At 40.8% G+C, this 24,709-nt stretch overlaps 1 protein-coding gene across 1 annotated transcript in view; it reads left to right on the top strand.

The window, feature by feature from the left end:
• LOC101173079 (netrin receptor UNC5D) overlaps nt 1-17,144 on the top strand; it is a 302,440-nt gene extending 285,296 nt beyond the window's left edge. Inside the window, exons 15-18 of the mRNA XM_011481481.3 lie at nt 1,996-2,145; nt 6,803-6,967; nt 7,200-7,378; nt 11,984-17,144. Coding sequence (XP_011479783.1) covers nt 1,996-2,145; nt 6,803-6,967; nt 7,200-7,378; nt 11,984-12,179 — 690 coding nt within the window. The 3' untranslated portion in view covers nt 12,180-17,144. The remainder of the gene's footprint in view (nt 1-1,995; nt 2,146-6,802; nt 6,968-7,199; nt 7,379-11,983) is intronic.
• Nucleotides 17,145-24,709: the final 7,565 nt, after the last annotated feature.

The raw sequence follows: 24,709 nt of genomic DNA, 5'->3' as shown, positions 1-24,709 counted from the left end.
CATTACTGCATCAGAGGGATATGAGTTTTTTATCACTTTTATTTCCCTTGACGTTTCTGTTAAATTACTTCTGCATGTCTGAAGAATGAAAAAAAAATAAGAAAAGCAAAAAAAAAACTCTGAACAATATCGCCGCTTACATACAGTATTGACTTTCTAAAGATTGCATCTTTTCTTTTAGACCGTGATGGGTTGCTGTTGGTTTTATTGAGACCTTCAGCAGGAGCTGAGCTGGTTTTACATCCAAAAAAACACAAAGAGAGGCGGCTCCTGTGAGTGTGAGGCCGTGCTTCTCTACCTAAAAGGGGGAATTGACCTGCTCAGGTTTGGGAATGAGTTGTTGAAAGTGGAGGAGATAAAGTATCTGGGGGGGCATCGACCCAAAATGAGGGGAGAATGCAGCCGGAGATTGACAGGCTGATTGCTGCGGTAGTCACAAGGATGCAGAGGTTTTGCTAATGTGTCCAGGCAAGAGAGATGCAACAAAAGCCAAACCATGCAGCCTTAGGGCTACTCAGAGCACAGGAGTACATCTGATCCAAAAGTACAGTTTGTTTGGGTTCAGGTATCCCTCTGCTTCAGTGTTCAGTTTGCTTGAGGAAACTGGACAGAGGAAGTTTTCATGTCACGTCACTTGGTAGTAACTCATGAGTTACCGTCCAAAAAAAGTATTTATTTTTTACAATCATTAGAAAACCTTATAGGTGTTTTAATGCTGTAAAACTCCTCCCAACACCTATTCTATGTTTTTCTCAGCCAGACATAAACATTTTCACCCTTTTTCTCTCTTGTTTAAAAAAAGTTCAAACCTACACAGAAAAATAAGTCCAGTATTTTAGAATGAAAACTAAAATTGATGAAACTCTGCCACGCTGAACGCATTCCGTACAGGAGACGCTGCAAGGAGGAGATTGATTGACAGTGATCTACAGCCAATCAGAACACAATCAGCTGTTAAAAAAAAGTATCCAAAATTGCTCTAAAAAGGCAGAAAAACATCACTGTAACCTTCGAAAAATCCGTTTTTTAATTTGCCCATTACAACTACAACAAAAAAAGCTGTATTCCGTGTGATTACGACAAACTCTAGTTGTAAACATTGACTGTGTCTGACCGCTGGATCGAGTGAGTTTACCTCCCGGTCCGACCGAATGAAGTCAATTCAGTCGCCATTTTTTCACAATATGGACGCCACCATGTTGAAACCAGAAATTGTCAGTAAGTAGTGATTGGTCCGAGTTAGTCTGAGTCATCGTTTCTATGCCAACCACTCTTGTCAATCAGGACTGAGCTCGTTGGAAGGCCACACCCCTACCACTTGAAAGCAAGCTTGGAATAATCAAACGTTTGGGGCGTCTGGGGCAGCAGGCACCACCTACTTATATTGAAGCGTCTGAATGGTCAGTTTTTAACTTGACTACTTGCGATAAAGAAAAGAAAAAATAAATACTACATAGAGAAAAATATTATCAATAGATTATTAAGTATAAAGAATAATAAAAAAACAACAAAAGTGACAATGTAGTGTTTGATGTGTGTCTGGGTATGTTAATGTATTTTTTGTAAATGGAGCAAACCAACGGACCCAAACAGATGAGTGGATGCGGGTAGATCTGCAGCAACGGCCCGGACGCAGCAGGAAGACCAGAGGAGGAGCTTCCTTGAGGAGCTCCTATGGTGGATCTTTTATCTCCGTCATCTGATCAAACACCTGCACCTGTGCAGGAGCAGGAGAAACCCGGCAAACACCAGGAAAACAACCACGTTGTCCATGGATGTAACAATGGAATTTGGCTTCTTGAAACCAGCGGGTACTTCCTGTTTGGAACGCCAGGGAGGAGGAGTCAATCAGTCCAGTTTTCATGCGCAGTCATGGTCTGGACCCACCAGTATGCTATAACCGGGTCATGTCTGAGACAAACCACATCAGGGTGCTCCTTTTATATCTCCTTGTTCTGCCTTGTCCTGATGCCTTGTCCTCCTCCTTCTCCTCAGGAGGTGGCCGTTGGGGAGCGCAGCAGAGGTGGCCGGCTGCTGGAGGAACCTAAAATTATGCTGTTTAAGGGGAACAATTTCAGCCTCCAGGTGTCCATCCAGGACATCCCTCAGTTAGTCTGGAGCATCAAGCCTTTCACCACCTGCCAGGTAGGAGGTCTCCGCAGGCGTGTTTACCGTCCGTGCTCTTATTTGAATCGTCTTTGTTGTCGAGACCGAACTCCTTCCTCTTCCTCAGTCCTTCTACAGCTTCACTCCTTCATCAGTTTTCCTCTTTTTTTTTTTTGGTCACATCAAAGCAAGAAAGGGGCAACAGCAAGGACACAGCAGGAGATCAGTGGGACCAGCTATCTCACCCACACATGAACCAACCTAATTATGACTACCAGGCAGGAAAACACACACACACAGATATCAGAGTTATCTTCCTAGGGGTCTATGTGCTGCATGTTCTGCTCTGCCCTGTGATGTTTATCCCACCAGTGACATCCTATTAGCAGAATTAGCCCAGCATAGGGCCTTCAGAATTCCAACAAGGATTGCAAGTAATGAAGGTCTTAGCAAGAAGATGACTGCAGGCCCTCATTCAGGCTCTACTTTGAGCAAGCGGAGGCTTTCAGAAGTGGCCTGATGGATGTGAAGAGAGTGATTCATCTGTGGAACAGTGTTTTGACCTGCTCTTGCTGCAGCGCTCTCTGGGTCAGGCGGTATTAAGGCACGGAAACGTATCCCCCCCCCCCCTGATTGCATGTGCTCAGTGGATGTGACGTTGCAGCACCGACCCTTTAGATGCTAACTTTGAACGGGAACGCATCTCCAGTCTGCCTCCAAATCATGTTGAGGATCCTTGACTAGAGATTGACCTTTGAGTGTGAGCGGGAGTGTGGAGCGTCAAGTGCAGTTTTTCATAACTGCGACGGCAAATTTTGATCTGATCTCACAGCTTTAGTTTCTCCTCACGGAGAACTTGAGGAGTTCCAAGAGAGAAGATGAAGGTAGAGTTGTTAAAATCATGCACAGCTGATTTAGGTCTTTTTTGGGATCACGCTGCTCGGAAATGGTTGTGTAACACCAGAGATAATGAGATATTGTGCAACAAAAACTGAAACTACCAGTAAGCGCAAACTAAGACAATTTCAAAATAAAATGCATGTTTTTCTTTTATCTTGAATGAATAATAAAGTGGGATGACTGAGATGGAAGCCAAAATAAATAAGGCATTGTCATAATTTATTGTGCATGGATGGTCCTTTAAGTTGATTTCCCTACAGAAACTTTCCTCATTGCTGTCATGGACTTTGATCTGAAAAAGCTGCAAAATATTTGCATTTTAGCGGCTGGGTATCTAAGTTGGTAAGGTAAAAGGCTACCACGCAGAAATCCAGTGTTCGATCTCCAGAGGGCAATAAACAATGGCACTGGGGGCAATTACCATATCATGGCGAGCAATTAACACTCAGTGAGGGTCCTTGGGCAAGACTCTTAGCGCTCCTGACTCCCGGGCGCAGTTCGGCTGCAGGTCACCGCTTACCCAGGGGATGGCTCAAATGCGGAGAAGAATTTCCCCACTGTGGGATAAATAAAGTTATTATGATTTAAAGTTATAATAAATAAAATTATTATCATTTTCACTTTTACCAAACACTTAGGCTGTGTCAGAATTTCTTCACTACGCACTATAAAGTGCACTTTATTTACTCTTTAGTGCGTTCGCCATTTTGTAGAGCTGTTCGAATCTACAATTCCAAAATCCAGAACCCTAGAAATTTCCCAGAAGTCTCTGCAACAACCCAGTGTGCATCGATGCTTACTAGATTGGGGAATATAGACCACAAGCAATTTTTGTGGAAACATTTCGTTCAAATGTTTTTTTTTTGAACCATCACATTTTTTCATAAATTGTCGTCTTAAAATGTTCAAATTGCTTCGATTTTCACAGTGACATCATATTTAAAGTTTTAAAAAAGTAGTGAACATGGTGTCTGAATTGCTTTTAGGGGACTAAAAATTTTCAATAATTAGAGACAACAATAATTCGGACAACGCCTAAGACACTTTACCAGTTTAAAATTTTTAACAATTTTGTTATTTTACACATTTCAATATAAGTTAAAGTTCTTGAAGACCCACTTTGATTTTTTTGTGTGTTTTCAACATGTTTTTGTTGCATTTTTCTTAAAAGAAAATCGTAGTGAATCAAGAGCCGACAAAAAAATGTTTGATAAAGAGCTTAATTCTGCCCTAGAAAGTACACACAAGCTCCCTACTCAGAGCTCTCAACAAAGGGGAAGGGAAAGGGGGCGGGTATGCTCCACGCCAACGGTCCCACCCACAACTCGGAAGTGAATTGCTAATGGCCTACTGCCGCTCTACAGAAACTATGTCCTAGAAATCATGCTTTTTTTTAAAAATAAAAACAGCATAATTACAATTAAAAGCCCACTGGGAATACTTTTACAACTCTTACCCTTCTTAAAGTCGTTTTCTTTTTTTCTTTTTTTGTATCCAACTCTGGTGCAGACTAAAGCCTGTATTGAACTCATGTAGGTTCCTGCGCTGGAGTTGTTGAGTTTCACTCACAGCAGGTGAATATGGATCAGTGGACTCACTGTTACTGCACCCAGCAGATCTCTGAGTGGATGCAGAGCAGCTTTCTCCTGTTAGAAGGAGGACCAGAGGACCCCCAGAGAAACAAGGAAACATGTTTACAATCAACTCCAAGAGCTACAAGTCAGGTTAGAAATGTGGCTGGGAATATGGACTCAGACTTTAAGGCTCATTAGATGTCTAATGTCGTTGTTATGACACTTTCAGAATCAAAAGTGTACTGTCTAAACCAGACTCACTCACTAAATAGGCATGTGCACTTCACCCAGAACAGTAACTACAGTTAATTTACTTGTTAACTGAACAACAGTTTCACTCAGAGATCCAGTCATCCGTCTTCTAAACCTGCTTGGTCCCATTTGGGGCCATGGGGCCCAGTTGATTCTAGAATTAAGTTCAAGATCCTCCTGTTAACCTATAAGGCCTTACATGGAATGGCCCCGTCCTATATTAAGGACCTCATAGTCCCTTACCAACCAATCAGAACACTTCGCTCGCAAAATGCAGGACTGCTTGTGGTTCCTAGAATTGGTAAAAGTACGGTTGGAGGTAGAGCGTTTAGCCACCAAGCCCCTGTCTTATGGAATAAACTCCCAGCTCATGTAAGAGAGGCCGACTCAGTTTCTACATTCAAAGCTAGACTGAAAACATTCCTCTTTGGACAGGCTTATTGTCAGACTAGTTAGTATTCAGAGATTATTTAACTTAATGTTAGTTTGTTTAAATTAAACTTAATAATAACTATTTCTTTTAAAAGGCTGCTAGAAGTTGAAGCTGGGGTAACTATGGTACACTGGGGTTCTGTCCTCTTTCCTTTTTTACTTCTACCCTTCCTCTCCTCTATTCTTGATCATAATTTATCATTTAGTTCTCCATGCCTCTGTTTGGTGCAGTGCGATTCATGTATTGTCCCTCTTTTCCTCTCCCCTCCTGGGGAGTGGGAGTGCTTCCAGACTCCAGTTGGCTCATCCGTGCTCCAGCTCCTGACCGTTTACCTCGTCTCTGCTCCTGCTCCTACACCTGGCTGTGGTTCCTGTCTCCGTCTCGACTCGCGCCTTTGACTGTCCCGATAACCACGGCTGGATGAAGCACGTCTGCTGGACTTTTATATATGTAGTTGTAGATTTAGATAAGTTAATTCTTCTCTAAGATTTCTGGTAAATCGCCTGTCCGTCCTGGGGGAGGATCCCTCCTTCATGTGGGCACCCCTGAGGTTTCTTCGTTTTTTCCGGAATCCGGTTTTTTTGGGAGTTTTTCCTTACCGCGAAGGGGGGTCTAAGGGCAGGGATGCCAGTATAGCTTAGTCAGTTTGTTAGTTCATTTTAGTATTTTTCTATTGAACTCTTTGTATTCGTGATCCTTTTGATTTCATGTTTTACTTCGAAGCCCATCGAGACGACTGTTGTTGTGATTTTGGGCTATACAAATAAAATTGAATTGAATTGAAATTGAATTGGGGTTGCTGGAGCCTATCCCAGCTACAGTTGGACAAAGGCAAGCTATACCCGATACCAGGAGGGAGCAACTCCAGGCCTCAAGGGGCCGTTGTGTTTGCATGTCCAGATTTCTTTTTTGCAGTTCTAACCAGTGCGGCCCCAATTCAGACGTCTGTTTGGATATGAATTGGAAAGGATTTTTCATTATTTTTGCTTAAAGATTCTCTCAAATTTTTAGATTCATAACTGTAGTTTAAAGTCACATTTTGACCATGTTTTGATGGATTTTCAAAGCATTCCCAGTGGTCTATTAAAGGTCTGTTCAACGACTGAATAAAGAAATACTCAAAAATCCAGTTTTAAGCTTAATTGTCTTTATAAATGTCCTCCACCATCAGAAAAATGCCACAAGGACAGGTTAAAACACAATTTTCATCTTTAAAGTGCTCAAATAATTAAGTCATTTCTGAAACCCAGGGTCCATAAGCTCTCAACCTGAGCTCCATTCCAGCTCAGACAGATGGTTGAAACAAAACTGAGGACTTCCTTCCTGACGGGTTAGACTTCTTGAATAGGTAGCAACATTGATTGGATAACGAGGCCACTCATTCACTCTTAATTAAGCATGTAAAACAGCAAAGTGGGAAGCGAAGTGAAGATCCTCAGTGCAAATGTCTTCTTTGGACTTTTAATGAGCTCGCTCTCTTCTCCATCTCATCCCGATCTCCATCCCGTCCGCCCCTTCGTGTCTCCTCGCCCCGCAGGAGTTCTCCTTTTCTCAGGTGTGGGCCAGCAACCAGCATCCCCTGCAGTGTGCCTTCTCTTTGGAGCGCTACAGCCACTCCTCGTCTCAGCTCTCCTGCAAAATCAGCATCCGGCAGGTCACAGGAGAGGAGCACATCCTCCAGATCTATACTTCTGTGGTGGAGGTCAGTCACACTCCTGGAGGAGGACGGCGAAGGGCTGGCGTGCAGCTATTAGGCCCGTTAATAAGTTCTTTTATTACACTGAATACCTCTTAATCAGATTTAAGAGCTTTTCTAATGAGCCTCTTATGGAGCTTTCACGTATGGATTGCAAATTGTTCCTAATGAACATCGAGGTGGAGACGTTTCCTGCAAAACCTCCTCATTGCTTTTCTTCTCTCTTTTACTCCACCAGAGCGAAAAGGCGGTGGTTCCTTTTTTCACTCAGTCAGACTGTACCATCACATCCCAGACAGGGTCAAGGGCATTTAAAATCCCGCCGTCCATCCGCCGGCGGATCATCGCCACCTTTGATGCAGCCAACGCCAACGGGAAGGACTGGCAGCTCCTGGCGCAGAAGCTGCACATAGACAGGTCTGAGTTACAGCTCTAGCTGATATTTACATACCGCTGAGTCATCATTAACAGCTTCTGTTTCATCAGAAAGCCTGGCCTCTCTGTGAATGAATGAATGAATGAATGAATGAATGAATGAATGAATGAATGAATGAATGAATGAATGAATGAATGAATGAATGAATGAATGAATGAATGAATGAAAAGGCTTTTCTCGCTCCAAATTTGCACTTTGAGGGAATTTCGGCCCCCCACGTCAGACTTTTTTTTTTTATCTCCCATGGTCCAACCAGCCTTCGCTGATTCCATTATAGATGTAAAAGCTCGAGCACGGAGCGTGAGAACTGCAGGAACGGTGATGCAAACTTCAGCACAGTCAGGGTACTGTAGCAGCAGAGAAGGTGCGGCGTTGTGGAAAAAAAAAAAGGCAGAAGGAAGGTCTCTGGCTGCTGACAGGCTGACTTCTGGGAGGAAAATTTGTTCGTGTTAGCAGCTTCTCATTAGCAGCGTGAGCTCCCACCTCTGTAACACCCTCTGAACGCTGTGCCAGCACAGTATTTGTGTAGGTGTTGAAGGATTTTAGCTATTTAGAGACGGGATGATCTCTGTTTGTGCTTTAAAGGAGAAGTCAATAATCAAGTGCTTACAGACGCAAAGACTCTGTCCAATCAGCCTCCGAGAGGTGAGACGCAAGAGGAAGGGGTTAAGCCAGAACTATCCAGACAGGAAATTTAACTGGGAATGAGTTAAAACACCAAACATCTGGAACAGAACGGGATTTCATCCTTTTGTTTTTTGGGTTTCAACCCGGCTGAGCACACCGGGAGGCATGTAATAGCAACGTCTCCATCTTCTTAAGCTGATTTCTGTAATTATTTCTCTGAACATCATCATGCAGACAAGAGGAAGAGGACGAGGGAAAAAGGGGAACAGAGGGGAGAACAGGAGTAGAGCTCCTGCAATGAAACAGTGCCCTCAGATGGAGGAGCGTAACAACAGCAGAAGGACGTTTTTTTCATCTTTCGCTGCACCACCGATTTATATATATATATATATTATTATTTTTTTGCTGACCTTCTCGTTCTGTTTTGAGAACATTTTTCAATCAAAATACAAACAATACTCAAAGTACAAGTGTCCTTGAGGTCATAACCGGCCCTCACAAACCAGGTTTAAGGATCAAGGATGTTTTCATCCAGCTGCAGTTTTTTCTTTTCTCAGATAAAGACGCCTCAATTTGCAATTTTTATTGGATCCAGATGATGAAAAAAAAACAAAATAAAAGACCTACCTGCGTTTAAGGACAAGGTACAACTTAATAGCATAGGAGAAAATGAGGTGATAGAAATTCAATGAAGTCATGCACAGAATTGTGACTTTAGCATGAATCGAGGGTGGATTTGAACCCTCAACATTTCAGCCTCTGAGCTGCTCTTTACCCACAGAATGATCTGTTTTTGTTGATGTCCGCCTTGTAGTTCCAGCAGGGGATTGTTTGGTTTTTGTGAAAGTCCGGTTGAGTTTTTATTTTTTTTTATTATTCATGAACTAATTAAATAAAACTAAAAAGTATGACAGTTTCTCACAGGGAAATCCCAAAAAGTATGCCAATTTTTCTAAAAAATTGCGTAAACTTGCTTGTCACCCCCAGGCAACCAAATTTATCATGGCCGTGAGGGTGAGGGTGGGCCATACGCCACTCGCAGCTTTAAATATTTTTTTTTTATAATAAATAAATCCATTCTATTTCAGTTCCTATCAATATCAATCACTTTTTACTGGTTTCTGACGCACAAATGCAGCAACTTCTCTTGATGCTACCATTTCCAGTATAGAGACTGGACACCGGCCAGAAGGGATTTTATCCAAATTTGCTTTATAACAACAACAAAAAAACAATAAAACCCAAAAGAAACTGTCAAAATAAAAAGTAAATCTTGGAGGAGTGAATGCCGACAGCTGAAGTTGCTTCACTAATGACAGAAGAGGCTACAGAATGCTAAAAGTTTTGCAGAAAAGGATTAAATAATGAGCTCCTGAAATAACTTTACTGAAGAATCTGAAGCCAGTTAAATAATGTACAAAGCAGATTTTAGCCTGCAGAAGCTGCCACTTTAAATGGCAATGGATAATTAGATGGAGTCCATAGTTGTTGGAAAAAAATGATAGACGGGTTGCTATAGATACCACAACCGCTGCAGAGACTGCTGGGAGAAATGCTCATAAAACAAATGTTTCTAGTATTTTTTGGGGGGAAACACAACACTAAACTAACCAAAACAGAGTTCCAAATGGCAAATATTATCTTAAGATTATAAGTTACAGAACTGATAATTTTAAAATTACAATCAATGAGTATAACATTGTGTAATGTGCAACCAACGGTTACGGAAATATTTGAATCACAATCTACTAAGCTATTGATTTTGTTTACTTGATCTGCAATGTGTATCAGTTATATCTGGATTAATATGAATTCTGATTATAATCAATGAGTATTAAATGTCTGTTACATGGTGTGGGATTGACGTTACTGTTTACTGAAATCATGAATGAATGTTTTCTAAAGATAATAATCAATAAGCACTTGATTTTGTAACTTCAAAAGAATTTATCTGATCAGAACCGGATTACATAAACTTTGTGAAACTATCAAAGGAATTAACTCAGTAGAGGTTTTATGAGCTCTGCTTTTAGCCAAAAAAACTTTTAGCCAAAATAAGAAACAACGTTTGTCGTTTTCTAGGACATAGTTTCTGCAGAGCAGCAGGAGTTCATTCAAAATTCACCTCTGAGTTGTGGGAACCACACCCCGTCCCTGTTGCTGAGAGCTCTCCGTTTACAAGCTCTCCCGCTAGCCACTCACACCCCCAGCCTAAAGGCCGTGTCACACAGCCACTACGTACATTTTGTGCATGTTACACAGAAATACGTGGAAAAAGTATGTGACATGTTCACAGATGTGTCACGAATGAACAATGTTAAAATCATGGAAGAAATATAAATAATATAAATCGCTTCTTCCCAGTTAATGATCACTATATTTAATTAAGCAAACGTGACTCAAGTGTGTCTTTGTATTTGGTTTGTCTGGGTTTTTTTTATCTATGCATTTCATCATTTATGAGTTTGATGAATCTGTGAATTTTTTAATGTATTGACTACAATTATAATAATAATGATTGACTTTATTTCAGACTCAGATGTGCTCCATAAAAGAAGACTGACAGAATGGACAAATAAGAAATCAATCAAAAATCAGATCCAATCAAAAACATTTGCTCTAAATCAAAGCGGATAGGTCAAAATCATTGTTGCTGAAAGTATGTTGTAGTTTTTGGCTTTTGCAAAGCACAAACTGTTTAAGTTTTTGAGATTTTATCATCATTTTAAATGCGCCTAAAACTGTAATGTTTCTGGGACCATCAAGTGAGAAAAACCAGAAGTAGGAGATTTTGAATGTTTTGATAGAAGAGTCGATGAAAAACCTTAAATCCAGTCGAAGGTTTCCCGATGCCTTGATGTTTTCCAATTTCTGCCCAAATAAAGCTACTTTTTTTCTGCAAAAAATACTTTTTTACGAAAAGTTGATGCTGGAGACGACTTAGTGTGAGAAGATGTTGAGGAAGACACTCCCCCCCCCACCCCCCCACCCCCACATGCACAGACAGAGAAACTCCTCCCTGCATGAAGGTTATGATCTTATTTTCACACATTCAGCTGATTATGAAGCTCGCGGCGTTTACAGAGCTCTCAGATTGCCTGAGAGGACCCATTTATTTTTAAAATGAGTGGTTTCTTTCAGACGTTTCGATCAGTCAGCCGTGGCATCAGGTCAGACAGATGATTCCCATCATTCTCTCCGCTCGGGCTATTAGTGGAAGCAGCTGTGGCACCTGTTCCGCTAAAATGCTCTTTATTTCTGTCAGATTATCCAAGTTTAAATGAAGTCAGCGGGAGTTCCCAGCTCCGCAGCTCATCATGAATAAGTCGAGGGATAATGTCACTTCACTCCATTTCACCGACTGAATGTCAGGATGACAGTGTCTGCTGTTCATTTTTTTTTTCTCTTTTGTTGTCTTTTCACTTTTGAACATTTTAAATACCTCACATAATTACGGTGATATTCCGGAGCTTCTGCTTGATAGAACTACAGAAGTAGAAGTAGAAAGACAGAAATATGATCATTGATAAATATGTGCAAATACAAAACAATACAGAACATCAGCATTTGTAAATCTGCATACTTAGAAGATATGTTTTGTTATTCATTTGTGTGTGTTTTTGGAATGAGAATTACATGTGCAGCTGTAACCAATTATACACTTGGGTAGGGCACTGGACTTGATGGTGGGTGTACTGGGTTAGTTAGGAAAGTAAGGACTTAAGGTAAAAGGGGTGAGAGATTATAAGATTTTTCTTCTTCTCACTCCCTTTTGGACTTGTGTTGTTTCTATAATCTTGTTTTATATAATTTCTGTCTTGCTTGTGTTATTCTACACTTGTTTTCACTTGTCCGAAATAAAAAGGTTACTTACTTACTTGTAACGGCTGTGCAGAAAGCCTCTCTTTATGTGTGTACTTGTTCTGACAAAAAGGGTTTCTCTCTGTTCTGGCCCTCAGGAACCTGTGCTACTTTGCATGTCAGGAGAGCCCGTCCTCTGTGATCCTGAGCCTGTGGGAAGCCCAGCACCAGGACTCCGGAGACCTGGACTCTCTGGCCAGTGCCCTAGAGGAAATTGGGAAAGTCCAGTCCCCCAAAGGGACCGGCACAGCCGTCTGCAACGAAAAAGATTCTGAATTCACAAAACCCGGGTAGGGTGGGTTCATGGGGGAAGGAAACACACGATGAACCTTTACTGCATGAACTATGAGGATCAGGTGTGCCGACGAACCCGTGGAGAGGAGGAGGCGTTTCAGAGCAGCACCTGTGCTGAACCGAGCGGTCCACAGTAAAGCAGTGAAGTCCAAAATGACCCAGAGACATCACCGCGGGGGGACCACAACACATTTATGAGCGAAATTTCAGTAAAGCCATGTGAAATAAGAAAGTGCTCTCTTGTAGAATTGGTCAAACCTTAGATGAACAACACATGTAATGTCACATTGCATTCATTTTTTTTTTTTTTCAAAAAAATACATTGACAAAGGAAAATAAATTCAAAAGTTCCTAATTCTTTGACAAATTACAGCAAAGAAAAAGCATTTTTAGAAGCATTTAAAGGGATTGTGTTTGTTAGTTATGAGCTGTACTCCGTAAATCCTGGATTTTCCGTAAATTATTTCAAGTTCCTTGATTTAATTTTCAGTGGTGCCCACATTTGAAATGACCAGCTCCAAAAGATTTACCTATATCTATTTCTACATAGGTACATATTCAATAAAATCCAAAATTATTGAATCAAAACCTTAAATTGTTCATATTTATGTATTTAAATACACAGAAATCAGATTTTAAAGTAAACCAGACAATAATTTTGAATTAAATTGATAGATTTTGATAAATATGTTGGATTAAAACGTGTTTAAAAAGTTCCTCTGTCATATTTTCCATGAAGAGTTTGTTGAATCGGACCCATTTGTTTGTAGTTGTCACGTCAAAGGCGCTGTGTGGCAATATGGAGAGAAAATACACTCACTGGGTTTGTGTGTTTGTGATCTAAGCTCTGATAAGAAAACTCTGATGACCCAGCATTCTAGCAGAATTTAAACACATCATCTACGTGCAAATCTGAAGACGTGAAGGGAGTCTCACAACTTCTCATGCACTTGTAACTCTGATCTGTGCATAAATGCGGTTTTGTGTGTGTTTTGTAGGAGCCGTTTTGAATTCATAGTTAGTTTTTATGCTGGTGTCATTTCAAGTTGTGCGTGGGTAAATAGTATTTTGGATTTGTGCGTTTTTGATATTCCAGTGTACATGTGAACACACATTCGCGAGAAAACATAGTTACACACAAAATCTATGAGTTATAAATGCTCAGGTCACATAAACAGCTGCCACCGCCTGAAGGGGAGGCATCGGTATAATCTTCAAGATTAGCTTCTGCCGCCTGATTTTTTTGAAAAATCGCTGGCGTGGCCATGAGTGTAGACGGCGTCCGTCAGGCGTCTGTTAGTCATTATGAGACTGGGCCGTCACAGGCCAGTAGCAGCCGGATCGCCGGCCGGCAGCACCTCTGATTGGACGATGTGTAAATGTCTCTGGATGGTCACCGTCCACATCAAGTGCCACTGGCCGCCAGCCGGTACCGGGGTTGCAGAAAAAGTGACACGCATTATAAATTTTAGACAACATGCCTCCCAAGAAACCCAGCAAGGGCAAGGCCCCAGCGCCCAAAACGAAGGTCGTAGCGGTCCGACCACAGCAGGAGTCATATGCAGGTGAGGACCCACAGTGGCCAGATTGGCGTCCAGTCATCCCCAGGTCCCCGGTCCATGTCAAAAGCCCTCGTCAAGTGCCCGCGCTACTACCATAGGTCATATATCGCGCTGCTGCCTTCCTGCCACCCGCCTGTCACTGGACTGCCACCACCTGCGCGACCTCAAAATGTGCCTGGGCGACCACTGCCTGATGTCAAAAATCGTGCCGTCACCGTAAAATTGCACATTTTTCTGAATTACCTCCATGGCCGCTGCGTGGCGTGAAAAGATGTGACTGCCGCCTCCCGATTACAAACGCCACCGCCCGTAGGATCTGTGACCTGATTTAAATCGAGAATCGCGCAAATCCAGAGAGCCTATTTTCTCTCCACATGCCAGCAGAAACATTCCATTTGTGTTTCTATGTGAGGTTATTCTTTTAAGTGACTGTTGGTGGAAAGAAAATCCATGAGCAGCTACATGCGCGGTTAGGAGTGTGACGCTGAACGCTCACACCTTTCTGAGGAGGAGGAGTCTGAAAAACTCCACGTCTGCTAGCATATGTATACATGACGTATGTATCAGAGGACATTTATATGCCGTTCCGCATGTCAGTCAATCGACGTACTTCATCGCAAGGATGATGATCATTTTTAAAAATGTATTTTCATTTATTTTTGTTTATTTATTTTTTATGACATGCAACCTACCCACGTTTCACATTAGGCTCTCCTTTCCTAACCATTCTATTTCTAATAATCAGATTTAATTATTCTTATATTTGCTAACCAAAGCCACGTTTCTTTGTTTGTTTTTTTCAGAAACAAAAAACTACTTTAATTTGTAACCCCCACCTTCAAAAAGCCATACTTTTCGAGTCGTTTTCTCAGAAATTAAATATTGAATACGTTCTAACCTTGGAGTGAACTTGCTGAAATCTGTCCTTCTGTGAAGATTGGCAACTGTCTGTAAATTCTTTCACCTCAAATAGACTTCAAACAGTTTGAAAAGTGTTCTTGAAACCTATTTTTTTTTCTGACTGATGCGCAGCAAACATTGCTTCTAAAATCAATGCAGACAACTCTGTCAAACTTCTGCTTCTGCAGAAGTCAGAAGACTTTCTGATGAGTCAATTGAACGCGTCTTATTTCCCTTTAAGAGGTGGAGGACTGAATAGACTGAAAAAATCAGCTTTTACCCATTAGCTTTGGCTCAAACCACCAAAATAAAAGCCTCAGTGTAAACCCCGGGATGGTGTTTTACTTCATTGAAGAAGAAAATCTTTATTGACATTAAGGTGTGTAAAAAATTATAGGGGTTGTGACGTCTGACCCTTCTGGCTTGACCTAAAAAACATTAAAAGGGGGGAAAAAACACCATCTTTTAAATTTAAATTGCGCCAATTAATTTTAATTTTGTGGCAAACATACAAAGATGTTTGCCTGATTATCATATGATCAACACAGAACCCTGAAAGCCTTTATAAGTTGAGTACATCTGTTTTATTTTACGCTAACATGGAAGCTGTGTTGCTAAGGAAAGCTTAACATATTCCTTTAATGTAGAAAGATGAAAGTCCCTACACTTATTAATGAGGCCCAGACAAGAAAAAATTGCAATGGTTGCTATGGATCTATACATCTGTATAAGGTGGTATGTAAAATCAAAAATACTGTTCTTTATACAATCATTTTGTGAAAAAATTGCACAAAAAGATGCAACAAACTGTAAAAATGTGGGTTTAAAGGTAAAAAAAAAAATTTTTGTTTATATTAGTTAAAAGGATTCCTTATTGAGGCCCCACAAATATGGCAGCCTTATTAGAAATCATTGACTGTATAAGAGAACTGGACTGAGTGAGGGTGATATCATCCGTTGTAAATGGCTTAGTTCAGTTCCAAGGACATAAATTCATTTCAGTCGCCATTTTTTCGGACCCCCCCTACCACTTGAAAGCGGGCTACACCAAATCTGACTGGACATGAGACCACCTCCTTTTCTGAGGCATCTGATTGGTCAATTTATAACTCATGGAATTTGCACTATGGAAAAAATATCATAAATAGTATTAGGTTTTCTCAAGAACATGCTTAAAAAATGTGTCAGAGCTAGAATGGTTGTTCTGACAAATAGAATGACTGAGGTAAAGCTACATATATCTCAGTAAACGTCCATGGGATTTCGGCTTCTTGGACCCAGCGGGTACTTCCTGTTTAGGACACGAGGGGGGAGGAGTCACTCAGTCCAGTTTTCACATACAGTCAGTGGTGGAAATCTGACCCTTCTGGTTTACTGTTCATTATCTCCTTGCCACAAAACTAAAAATCCTTAAAATGTGAACAAATCCATCCGTAAATGTTGTCATGTCAACAAAGGTTGCTAAGGAATTTTGAAAACCTGCTTTCGATGTAGAGACACAGAAATCGCCACACTCATTCATCTGACCCAGACAAGGGAAAAATGAAATGGTTGCTATGGAGCTATCAGCTTGTTGGAGGCTGATGTTGTCCGTCCAAATGAAACACGTTTACACTCCTGTCATTGAGAGATGTTGACGGAACCGAAAAACGGTTGAATTTTCTAATGAATGTATACAAAGGCTGTACCACTTTCTTTAAGGCAAGGTGAACATCCTTTTCGAGTCCATTTGAGGCGTATATATTACTGAAATGAAAGTGGCTGCACTTTCTTTTGCACATGACTTGAAGACTCCGCTGACCGGCCACAAACAGCCTCATCATCGCGGCGCCGACGGCCGATTCAGCTGGTTTCAAAGAGTAACTGTGAAGACGACTCTCCGAGTGTGTTTCAAACTGACTGACGTGGCTCTCCCAGTGCGTGTCATGCCGATCCAGACTTTACTAAGATCCAGTCCTCTGGGTGATCGAAATGTTTGGTGTTAAAAGTCTTAAAAGTATTTTCTCATTTTGTAGATCTCCTGATGAGTTTGTTTTTGTTTGGGTTTTTTTTTTTTTTTGCATTGTGTGAGTTTTTTGGAGTTGAAAAAGTTTCTTGCATTCTGGTAAACCTGTGAGCTCGGACTATTGCAGCAACGTCTGCAGACGGCAGAACCCGGACGGACTTGCTGAAGGGTCAACGCCAGGATGTTTGACAATTATCCTACAAAGCAGGGGAGAGTCAACTCATCTGTGCCTCGTAAGAAAAAAAAAAACGCAAGAGCTGGAACAGGAGGAACATTCCAACCCCTGCTGGTAGAAGATGAGTGGTGTACATGTTTTTTTAAACCACTCACTTTCTCCCCCCGAAGCTTTTCTTTTTCTCTCACCAAATACACGGACCTCTCCCGCCCCCATCCTCTGTGGTCTCATCAGAGCCTCTTTAAAACCATTTCCTGGTCAAAAAAACCCCCACAGTCAGTGACTCCACCTGCCCTGAACTAATAAAGTGACTTTGTGTTGAACTCTGTCTGTCTGGTTAATGAACTCCATCCTGGAAGAGTTCAGGAGGTTAAACAAAGCCCTCAGCAAGGTTCAGCTAGAAGAAGATTGAGTTTGGACGGCAGAGATGAAAGGACCGCATGAATATTGCATTTGGAAAACTGAACGTATAGTCGCTGGTTGTTGAAACTGTTTGGGAGTAAGACGTACCGTGGCGCTCAGGAGTCTCTGCAGCCTAAAAGCTGTCAGGTTCCGTCTTTGATTTGGAGTAAATTCTCACAGACGTTTGTTCTGTCTTTTGAGGCTTTCTTTGAAAAATAAAAAATAGACAGCTAGTTATTTATTCATTCAAAAATAAACTTTCTTTCTGAGAATCTGATAAAAGCTGAGTAAATCTTACATGAGGCCAAAGTGAGCCTGTTAGTTCAGTCTGACAAACACGGGAAGATTCAGGCAGAATCGGCAGTAATCAGGAGATGAAAATGTTTGTGCAAAAACAGTTTCATGAAGGTTAGGGATGGGCCTGCTTTCTATTGAGGTTCTGTCACGGCTTTCAGAATAAAAGATAGATTGAGGCGATCCCGCCAGCTCGCTGAAGGAGCAGGCAAACTCGTGCTGATTTGAGCATTTATGGAAATATTGAGACATTTTCAACCAGTGAGGAATGCATCTCATTCAGTCATGCAGAAATCTGTTTCCCATAAGTCAGGAGTGCTTGGTGGAAATGATGCAAACCTGTGGGTTTTCTGAAAAACTCCAATCAGTCTGTGACTCCGTTTTCTCTAAACAATCCTGCAGCATTAGGAGAGAATTTCATCCGTCAGCTGAAAAATTTCTGCTGTTTGGAAATCCAAGCAGTCACACTTCCAGGAGGGGGCTCACCTGATGTTAAGTAAGGCCTCTAAACAAATTTCCCAAAAAAGATTCAAGAATTTAATTATATTTGTATTTTAAATGTAAGAAAAAACCTTTTATTTATTTGTTTGACTTAAAATTCTTTCCTGACTATTTGTACTTGTACCTGATTTGATTTATGGTAACAGTTTTTGTCATATTTGAGCCGATTTTGCCAGTAGTTCCACTCTATGCATATTTAAAACTTTTATTTTAAATGAAGTATAAAAACAAATTCAAAATATGCAAAATAAAAGAACATCTTCTCAAAAGATTCTCCAAAATAATATTCATTTCCTTCATTTCTTTTGATTTTTCTTCTTTATCCTGAATTTAAGCAATTAAATTAAAAAAATTAATAATTATCATGATTTATTATAATGTAACCCTGTTAATCAAGGTGGATAAAGGTGGAGAGGATTTCATGTAATCCATGGACACCAGTGAAGATCGAAATCATTGAAGAAAAAAGGTTCAGCGCACTGTCTAGTGGGTCTAGATGACCCTACTCCCAATATTAGTGCCTAGGATAGCACAAGGGTTACAGACTTGTTAGTTTGAATAACTCCGTACTGAACCGGCAGAATTGTTGATGTTCCCCTAACAAAAAAACAGGAAATCACGTGAGTTTTTTGACGCCCTCTTTGATTGGGGAAAATTGCGCCCTCTGGTGGACAACAAAAAGATCACAGAAGGGATCCAGAAAGCTGTTTATTTCTGTTGAGATGAAGGTGAAACCATAAATTCAATTTCTAAGTGAAATACTTTTCAGTTGGGAGTTTAAAAAATTGTTGTTGTTGTTTTGTTGTTTTGTTCTGTTGGTTTGTGCTAATTTCATGATCAGAATTGACAAAACTTGTAATTTCTTTTTAATTACCATCCATTCAACAAAAGCAAAAAGGCTTTGAAAAATATCACATTGAACAATTTTGATATTGGTTTGACAGTAAATCTCCTTATTACCTGAATTGTTTGGGCAGCTAGTCTAAATAATGAACATGAAGCACCGATTAACATGTTTTCCTTTTGAGAATAAACTTGTATTCAAAGGTTATTCAGTATCTTCTGCATTAAAGCATCTTTTAAATCTTTGATCCCAGCTTTTGACATTTAGATTATGACAAATTCTATGTGTTTTTTGGGAAGGTATCTCAAACCGAACAGATTTGATTGTTTTATTTCCGTGTAAAACTGCCCTTTTCTCCGCTGTTTCAAATTCATAGCTTTTTTCTCAGTAATTTCCCTCTCGGGTTTGCGGCTCACTTTTATCACCTGTGGATGGATGAATGCGTCCTGCAGGTACATCTTTCTTCTTTGACGTCTGTCAGCTTGCAGCAGTGCTGCAGTGCTGGCCCCGCTGTACCAAACATTGTTTTTCTTTGAGGAAAAAAAAAAAGATTAATACAGAAGTTGTTTTGCCCAAACGAGGGACAAAGAAGAAGAAAAGATGTGTGATCTGTTGTTCCCCACCACCTCCTCCTGATTTATCATCATTCCCTGTGCTGCCTCCTGGAAAATGGTTTGCAGGAACACAGAATTTGTCCTGAAACATCTGCAGCTCCTTCCAGATAAATCATATCTGGTAACTTCAGACCATTGTGTGAACTTTTTATTGCACACGAAGAAGAATCTTGGCTTCCTTTTGCATCATAACAAATGGCCTGCAGTGCACTTCTCTGAAGCAGTTACTAAAGTCCAGCAAAAAAAAAAAAAAAAACTAGTGAATGCTGGGAGACAGAAGGGGGCTCAAAAATGTTTGTGTTCACATGAATTAATGAATCCAGGAAAGCTGTCAGTTTTTCTTGGCTTTTCTTGAGGATTTCAGTCAGACAGCTGCTTTGGCTCACTTTCTTAGTGGTAAATATTACATTAGAAAAAAAGAAAATCTAAACCCGACCAACAAAAGTCTGAAAGTACTTTAGAGGAATAGAAAAGCTCAAAGGAGGGGAGTGTTGTTGACCTTCCCACTGAGCGTCCGTGATAAAAAAATGCCACAGTGTATGGATAAAGCATGACGACCCGCTGAGAAACCCGCTTCTCAACTGGATTTAGACTCTGAGACTCGCTGGAAAACTCCAAAGAGACAGCCGGGTTATTAAACTGCAGAGTCTAACAAAGCAAATGCCAAAAAAACATATCTATTTTCCAACTCCCTGTGGAAAGATTTAGGCTTTTTCTCCCGAACAGAATTAACCTCCTTTTTGAAAGAGCTAAGTCTTAATTTGCATATCTGTACCAAACTGATTTGTGCTCCGATTTGTGCCAACACTGAAGGATTTTATAGAACCAGACAAAGTTAATGATTACTTTGGACTTTGGATTTTTCTTTTTGGCCAAAAGCTCTGAACCGTGTTGGAGTCTTTTGCTCAAATCTTGGGCAACAAGGTGTTAGGTTGCCAAATCCTGCTCCACAAACATGTTTCTCTTCCCACAGAGCTTCGCTCAGCATCGGCAATGAGCGAAGAAAAATCTCTGCTATATATGTAGTTTAAAATATGTGTAATTGGAGAAAAAATACAAAATGCAGATTCAAATACTGTTTTTAATGAAGTGTCTGGGTCTACCTGGCCCTGCATTAAGAAGTACTTTAGCCCTAAACTCATGCTTTTCTCATTTATTTTCTCACGTTGAAGGAACCCAAATCCAAAAAATATTCCAGGAAACAATCTGTGACCGAGTGCTTTCTTACAGCCCCACACTACTACACTACCACCACCATGTTTGACTATTGCAAAGGACTTTTTGATTGACATACCATGTATGTTTGGTTTTAGCTGTAACAGGACACACACGTGTTCAGTCAGGATTCAGCAGCACCAACTTAGACCTGATTGGACGAAATATTTTTCATCTATTTTGATCCGTAGTTCCAAGATGTTTGTGTCAAATGATTGACAAGTTTTTGTGTTCTTGCTCCTCAGTAGAGACTTTCTCCTTAAAATCCCACTCCGATCCTCTTTTGATCTATTGTCAAAGCATTCCCAGTGGTCTTTTGATTAGGATTATGCTGTTTTTCAGGACAAAATCAGAAAACCTGTGTCGTTTTCTAGGCCAGTTTTTGCAGAGCAGCAGGATTTCATTAGTAATTCACCTCTGAGTTGTGGGCGGGAACATTGGTGTGGAGCAACCCCCCCCTCCTTTTCCCCTCCCTGCTGCTGAGAGCTCTCTGTTTACACTCTCTCCTGCTTGCTTACAGCCCCTCACACTCCCAACCTAACATTAGTGGTTCAACAAAAACTGCAATTAATGTTGGAGCAATCCAGACGTAGATTTTGGAGCCAGATTCCAGCTCAGACGAGGAAAACAAAGACGTACATGGATCTAGTTGTCTGCAAGTGGATGCATCAGAATGGAGTGGAGCGGGGAGCTTGTGGCCCGCCCAGTGTATCAGTGTGTCACAAAAGGGCTGTTTTTCAAACAGCATTTCTGCATCTGTTCCTGATTCACAATAACTTAAATAAAGAATTACTCAGAAATGCTACTTTTAGCTTAATTTACTTACATATGTCCTCCGTATTTTAAAAGAACATGTCAAAAACATCAAAAAACACTATTTTCTTTGGTCTTCAAACTCCAAATGCCTTTTTTTTTATTTGTTCTGCGCGCTTTATGAGCTCTTGGACGGGTCCTCGTGTTCTCAGTCATTTTAATTGGTTCCAACTTGTCTCCATTTGTGGATGAAGCCTCTCACTCTCCGGATCCCAAACCTTCAAAAAGACTTATTTGACCCTTACTGGCCACAGATGCCATACATTTCTTTCAAAAATGTGCATTCCAGAGTGCCTCACTTTGTCAGAAAAGGTTTATCAGAGGGATTTCTTTATTTAATGAATTTATGATTCATGTTTGTCTGCATTCCACTGTAGTTTACCTCTGTGTAGTTTATGTGAGGCAAGAAGGTGGCGACCAAAAAAATGTAATTAATCAGCTAAAATATGCACACAAAAAATAGACAAATTTGACACCGAGGACAAGAAAAGAAAACCGAATGCCTGACGCTCAACTTCTGAAAACTGAGGAGAAAAAAGGAGCAGAATCGGCCGTAAATGATTGAAACCTTATAACCTGATCACAAAAACAAACACCAAAACTTGAAAATTAAAATGACGCGACTGCAGCCGGTACTTCAACCGAAAGAGCCAAATCATTTTGTCAGAACTGTTAAACACACACAGAACCAGAAAAAAGAAACGGTTTGTGCCTCTAATTTCTGATTTGAACAGCAGCAGGAGTTTTTTTCCTTTCCTTCTTATCATATCAAAGTCTCGTGTGTTTTGGTGAAGGGCTGTGCTCCTCGCTGCAGAGGTGTCTCCTGAGAAAACAGAACCATTTAAACTTTACATAAAAGCCCAGACTGTGATGGTGTGTGAAATTGTGTGATAGTTTTTTTCTTTTTAAGCTGTGTTGTGTGTTTTTTGAAGTATGCAGCCTGTTGAACTTTGATTTCAGCTCATTGAAAAGGTGGTGTGATCTTTTTACAGCCTACAATTCTTTGGGGAAACATCTCCATCTCTGCTATTTAAAGCTCTTTATTCATGTGTAGTTTTTTTTATACCGTTTCTTCATTTGATGCCATAAAACTGCAGCGAATGTTAAATACCGGCACTTTGAATTTAAGCATTTCTTTCTGTGAACAGTTCATGTTTTTGAATGAGCTGTCTTGATTTTTTTTTGTCCCTTCAAAAGGTGTATAAAACATTTTTAGGTGAAATAAAAATGCAGTGAAGGCACGTTCTTCCTTCTTTCTCTGCAGTAAAATGCTCCTCTGGTGAGTTTTTCTAGTCTCAGACATCTGTGAAGGAAATCTGTTCTTCCTCCGAAACCGATGACAGGACGCCCGCCGCTTCTAATCTCTTCATAAATCTTCTGAGTGACGGTTTCACTCACATCCACAGAGAGGGAACATGGCAGAGCGAAGCTGCACACGGCTCTGTGAGCCTTAACTGTTGGACTTTAGCTAAGTTTGATGGTGACGATGATGAGAGACACCTGAGGTGCACAGGTGTGGATTTCTTTACCCCACAAAGCTCTGCGGGATTCTAGTGAGAAGTGACAGTTAAAGAGACTAGACCCTCTTTCATTTGGAAAAAAAAAAGCCATCTGGTGTGTATCGCAGGGTGGAAGTTGCCTCACTCAAAGGATGTAACTGCTTCCGACATGTTTGGACTCTGAATGCAACACTGATTCTCTTTCAGTCGGGTGTCTGCTGTAGAATTCTTCTCCTGACGAATCCACTCTGGTCAAATGGGTCCAAAAGAATCCCTGACTATTACACCTCCACCGCCGTACCTCGCTGTGAGGTTAGTCTGGTGTAAAATGCATACAGATTCCCTTTTTTTTAAGTTTTATCTGTTAAGATCCTGCAAAACAAACCCAAATGGTCCCACTTTCACCTCTGTGCTCAACAGTGAGTGTGAATTGTTATTCCTTTTTTATTGTTTGTTTTTGTGTATTTAAAGTCATGCAGCCATGAGGCGTCCCTGGTCATTTCATGGTTCCACCCATTGACTGTATCTGAGAACTGTGACGTCACCCGTGGAAAAGAGTTTACTTCCGTCTCCAACCAAATGAAGTCATTTCAGAAGCCATTGTTTCGCGATATGTATGTCGCCACGTTGGAGCCAGACAACATCAGTGAGCAGTGATTGGTCTGAGTCAGCATTTCTGTGGTAACCACAAGTGAACTTGTTGGAAGTCCGCACTGCTACCACTTGAAGGCGGGCTACACCAAATCTGTCAATCAAACGCTCAACATGAGCCCACATACTTTTATTGAGACATCTGATTGGTCAGCTTATAACTTGAGTAACTTGAACTTCAGAAAAAACTTTGCATTATCATACATCAGAGCAAGAGTGGTTACTCTGACAAATAGAATAATAGCTGTTTATTTCTCTATAGAAGTCTATGGGATTTTGGCTCTAGAAGCCAGCAGATACTTCCTGTTTGGAACATGGGGGGAAGGGGTCATTCGGTCCAGTATTCTTATACAGTCAATGGTTAAAAGGCATCTTATGGAAAAGTCAAGGACTCAAGAAAAAGGTGTTTTTAACAAGTTCTTGTGGCATTTTTCGCATGATGGCGGACATATGTTAGGAAAATTAAGCTTCAAATTGCATTTCTGAGTATTTATTTATTTCACAGGAGCAGACGAAAAGATGTAGTTGGAAAAAGCTTGTAGATGTGATGTAGAAGTTGCAACAACAAACCACAAGCTCCCTGCTCCGCTCCACTCTGATGCATCCTCTTCTAGACAAATTGAACCTTGTGCGTCTTTGTTTTCCTGGTCTGAGCTGGAATCTGGCTCAAAACTGTACGGCTGCATAGCTCAGATACTGCTCGCCATTTTTGTTGCAGCGGTAATGTTAGGTTGAGGATGTGAAGGGCTGTAATCTAGAGGGAGAGCGCCTAAACAGGTGGATGATGGGAAGTAGGGGCAGGGTTACTTCACAGCAACAGTCGTGCCCACAACTCAATTTCAAATAAAGAACTATGCAGAAACTATGTCGTAGAAAATGACACAGGTTTTTGAAGATAGATCAAAACATGATCAGAGTGGGACGTTAATGCTTTTGTGGAAATCACTCAGAAGTTTTCTGTTTTGCCTCAAGTCTCCATCCTGATTTTTTGCTACATTTTCCTCCTTTTACTGAGTAAAACACCAGAAAAACACTGTCAACCTTTAGCTTTGATG

The sequence above is a fragment of the Oryzias latipes genome, chromosome 12, assembly GCF_002234675.1.
Source record: "Oryzias latipes chromosome 12, ASM223467v1".
In the NCBI taxonomy this organism is placed as follows: Eukaryota; Metazoa; Chordata; class Actinopteri; order Beloniformes; family Adrianichthyidae; genus Oryzias; species Oryzias latipes.
Note: the sequence above shows the minus strand (reverse complement) of the source record. Positions and strands in the feature narration are given on the sequence as shown.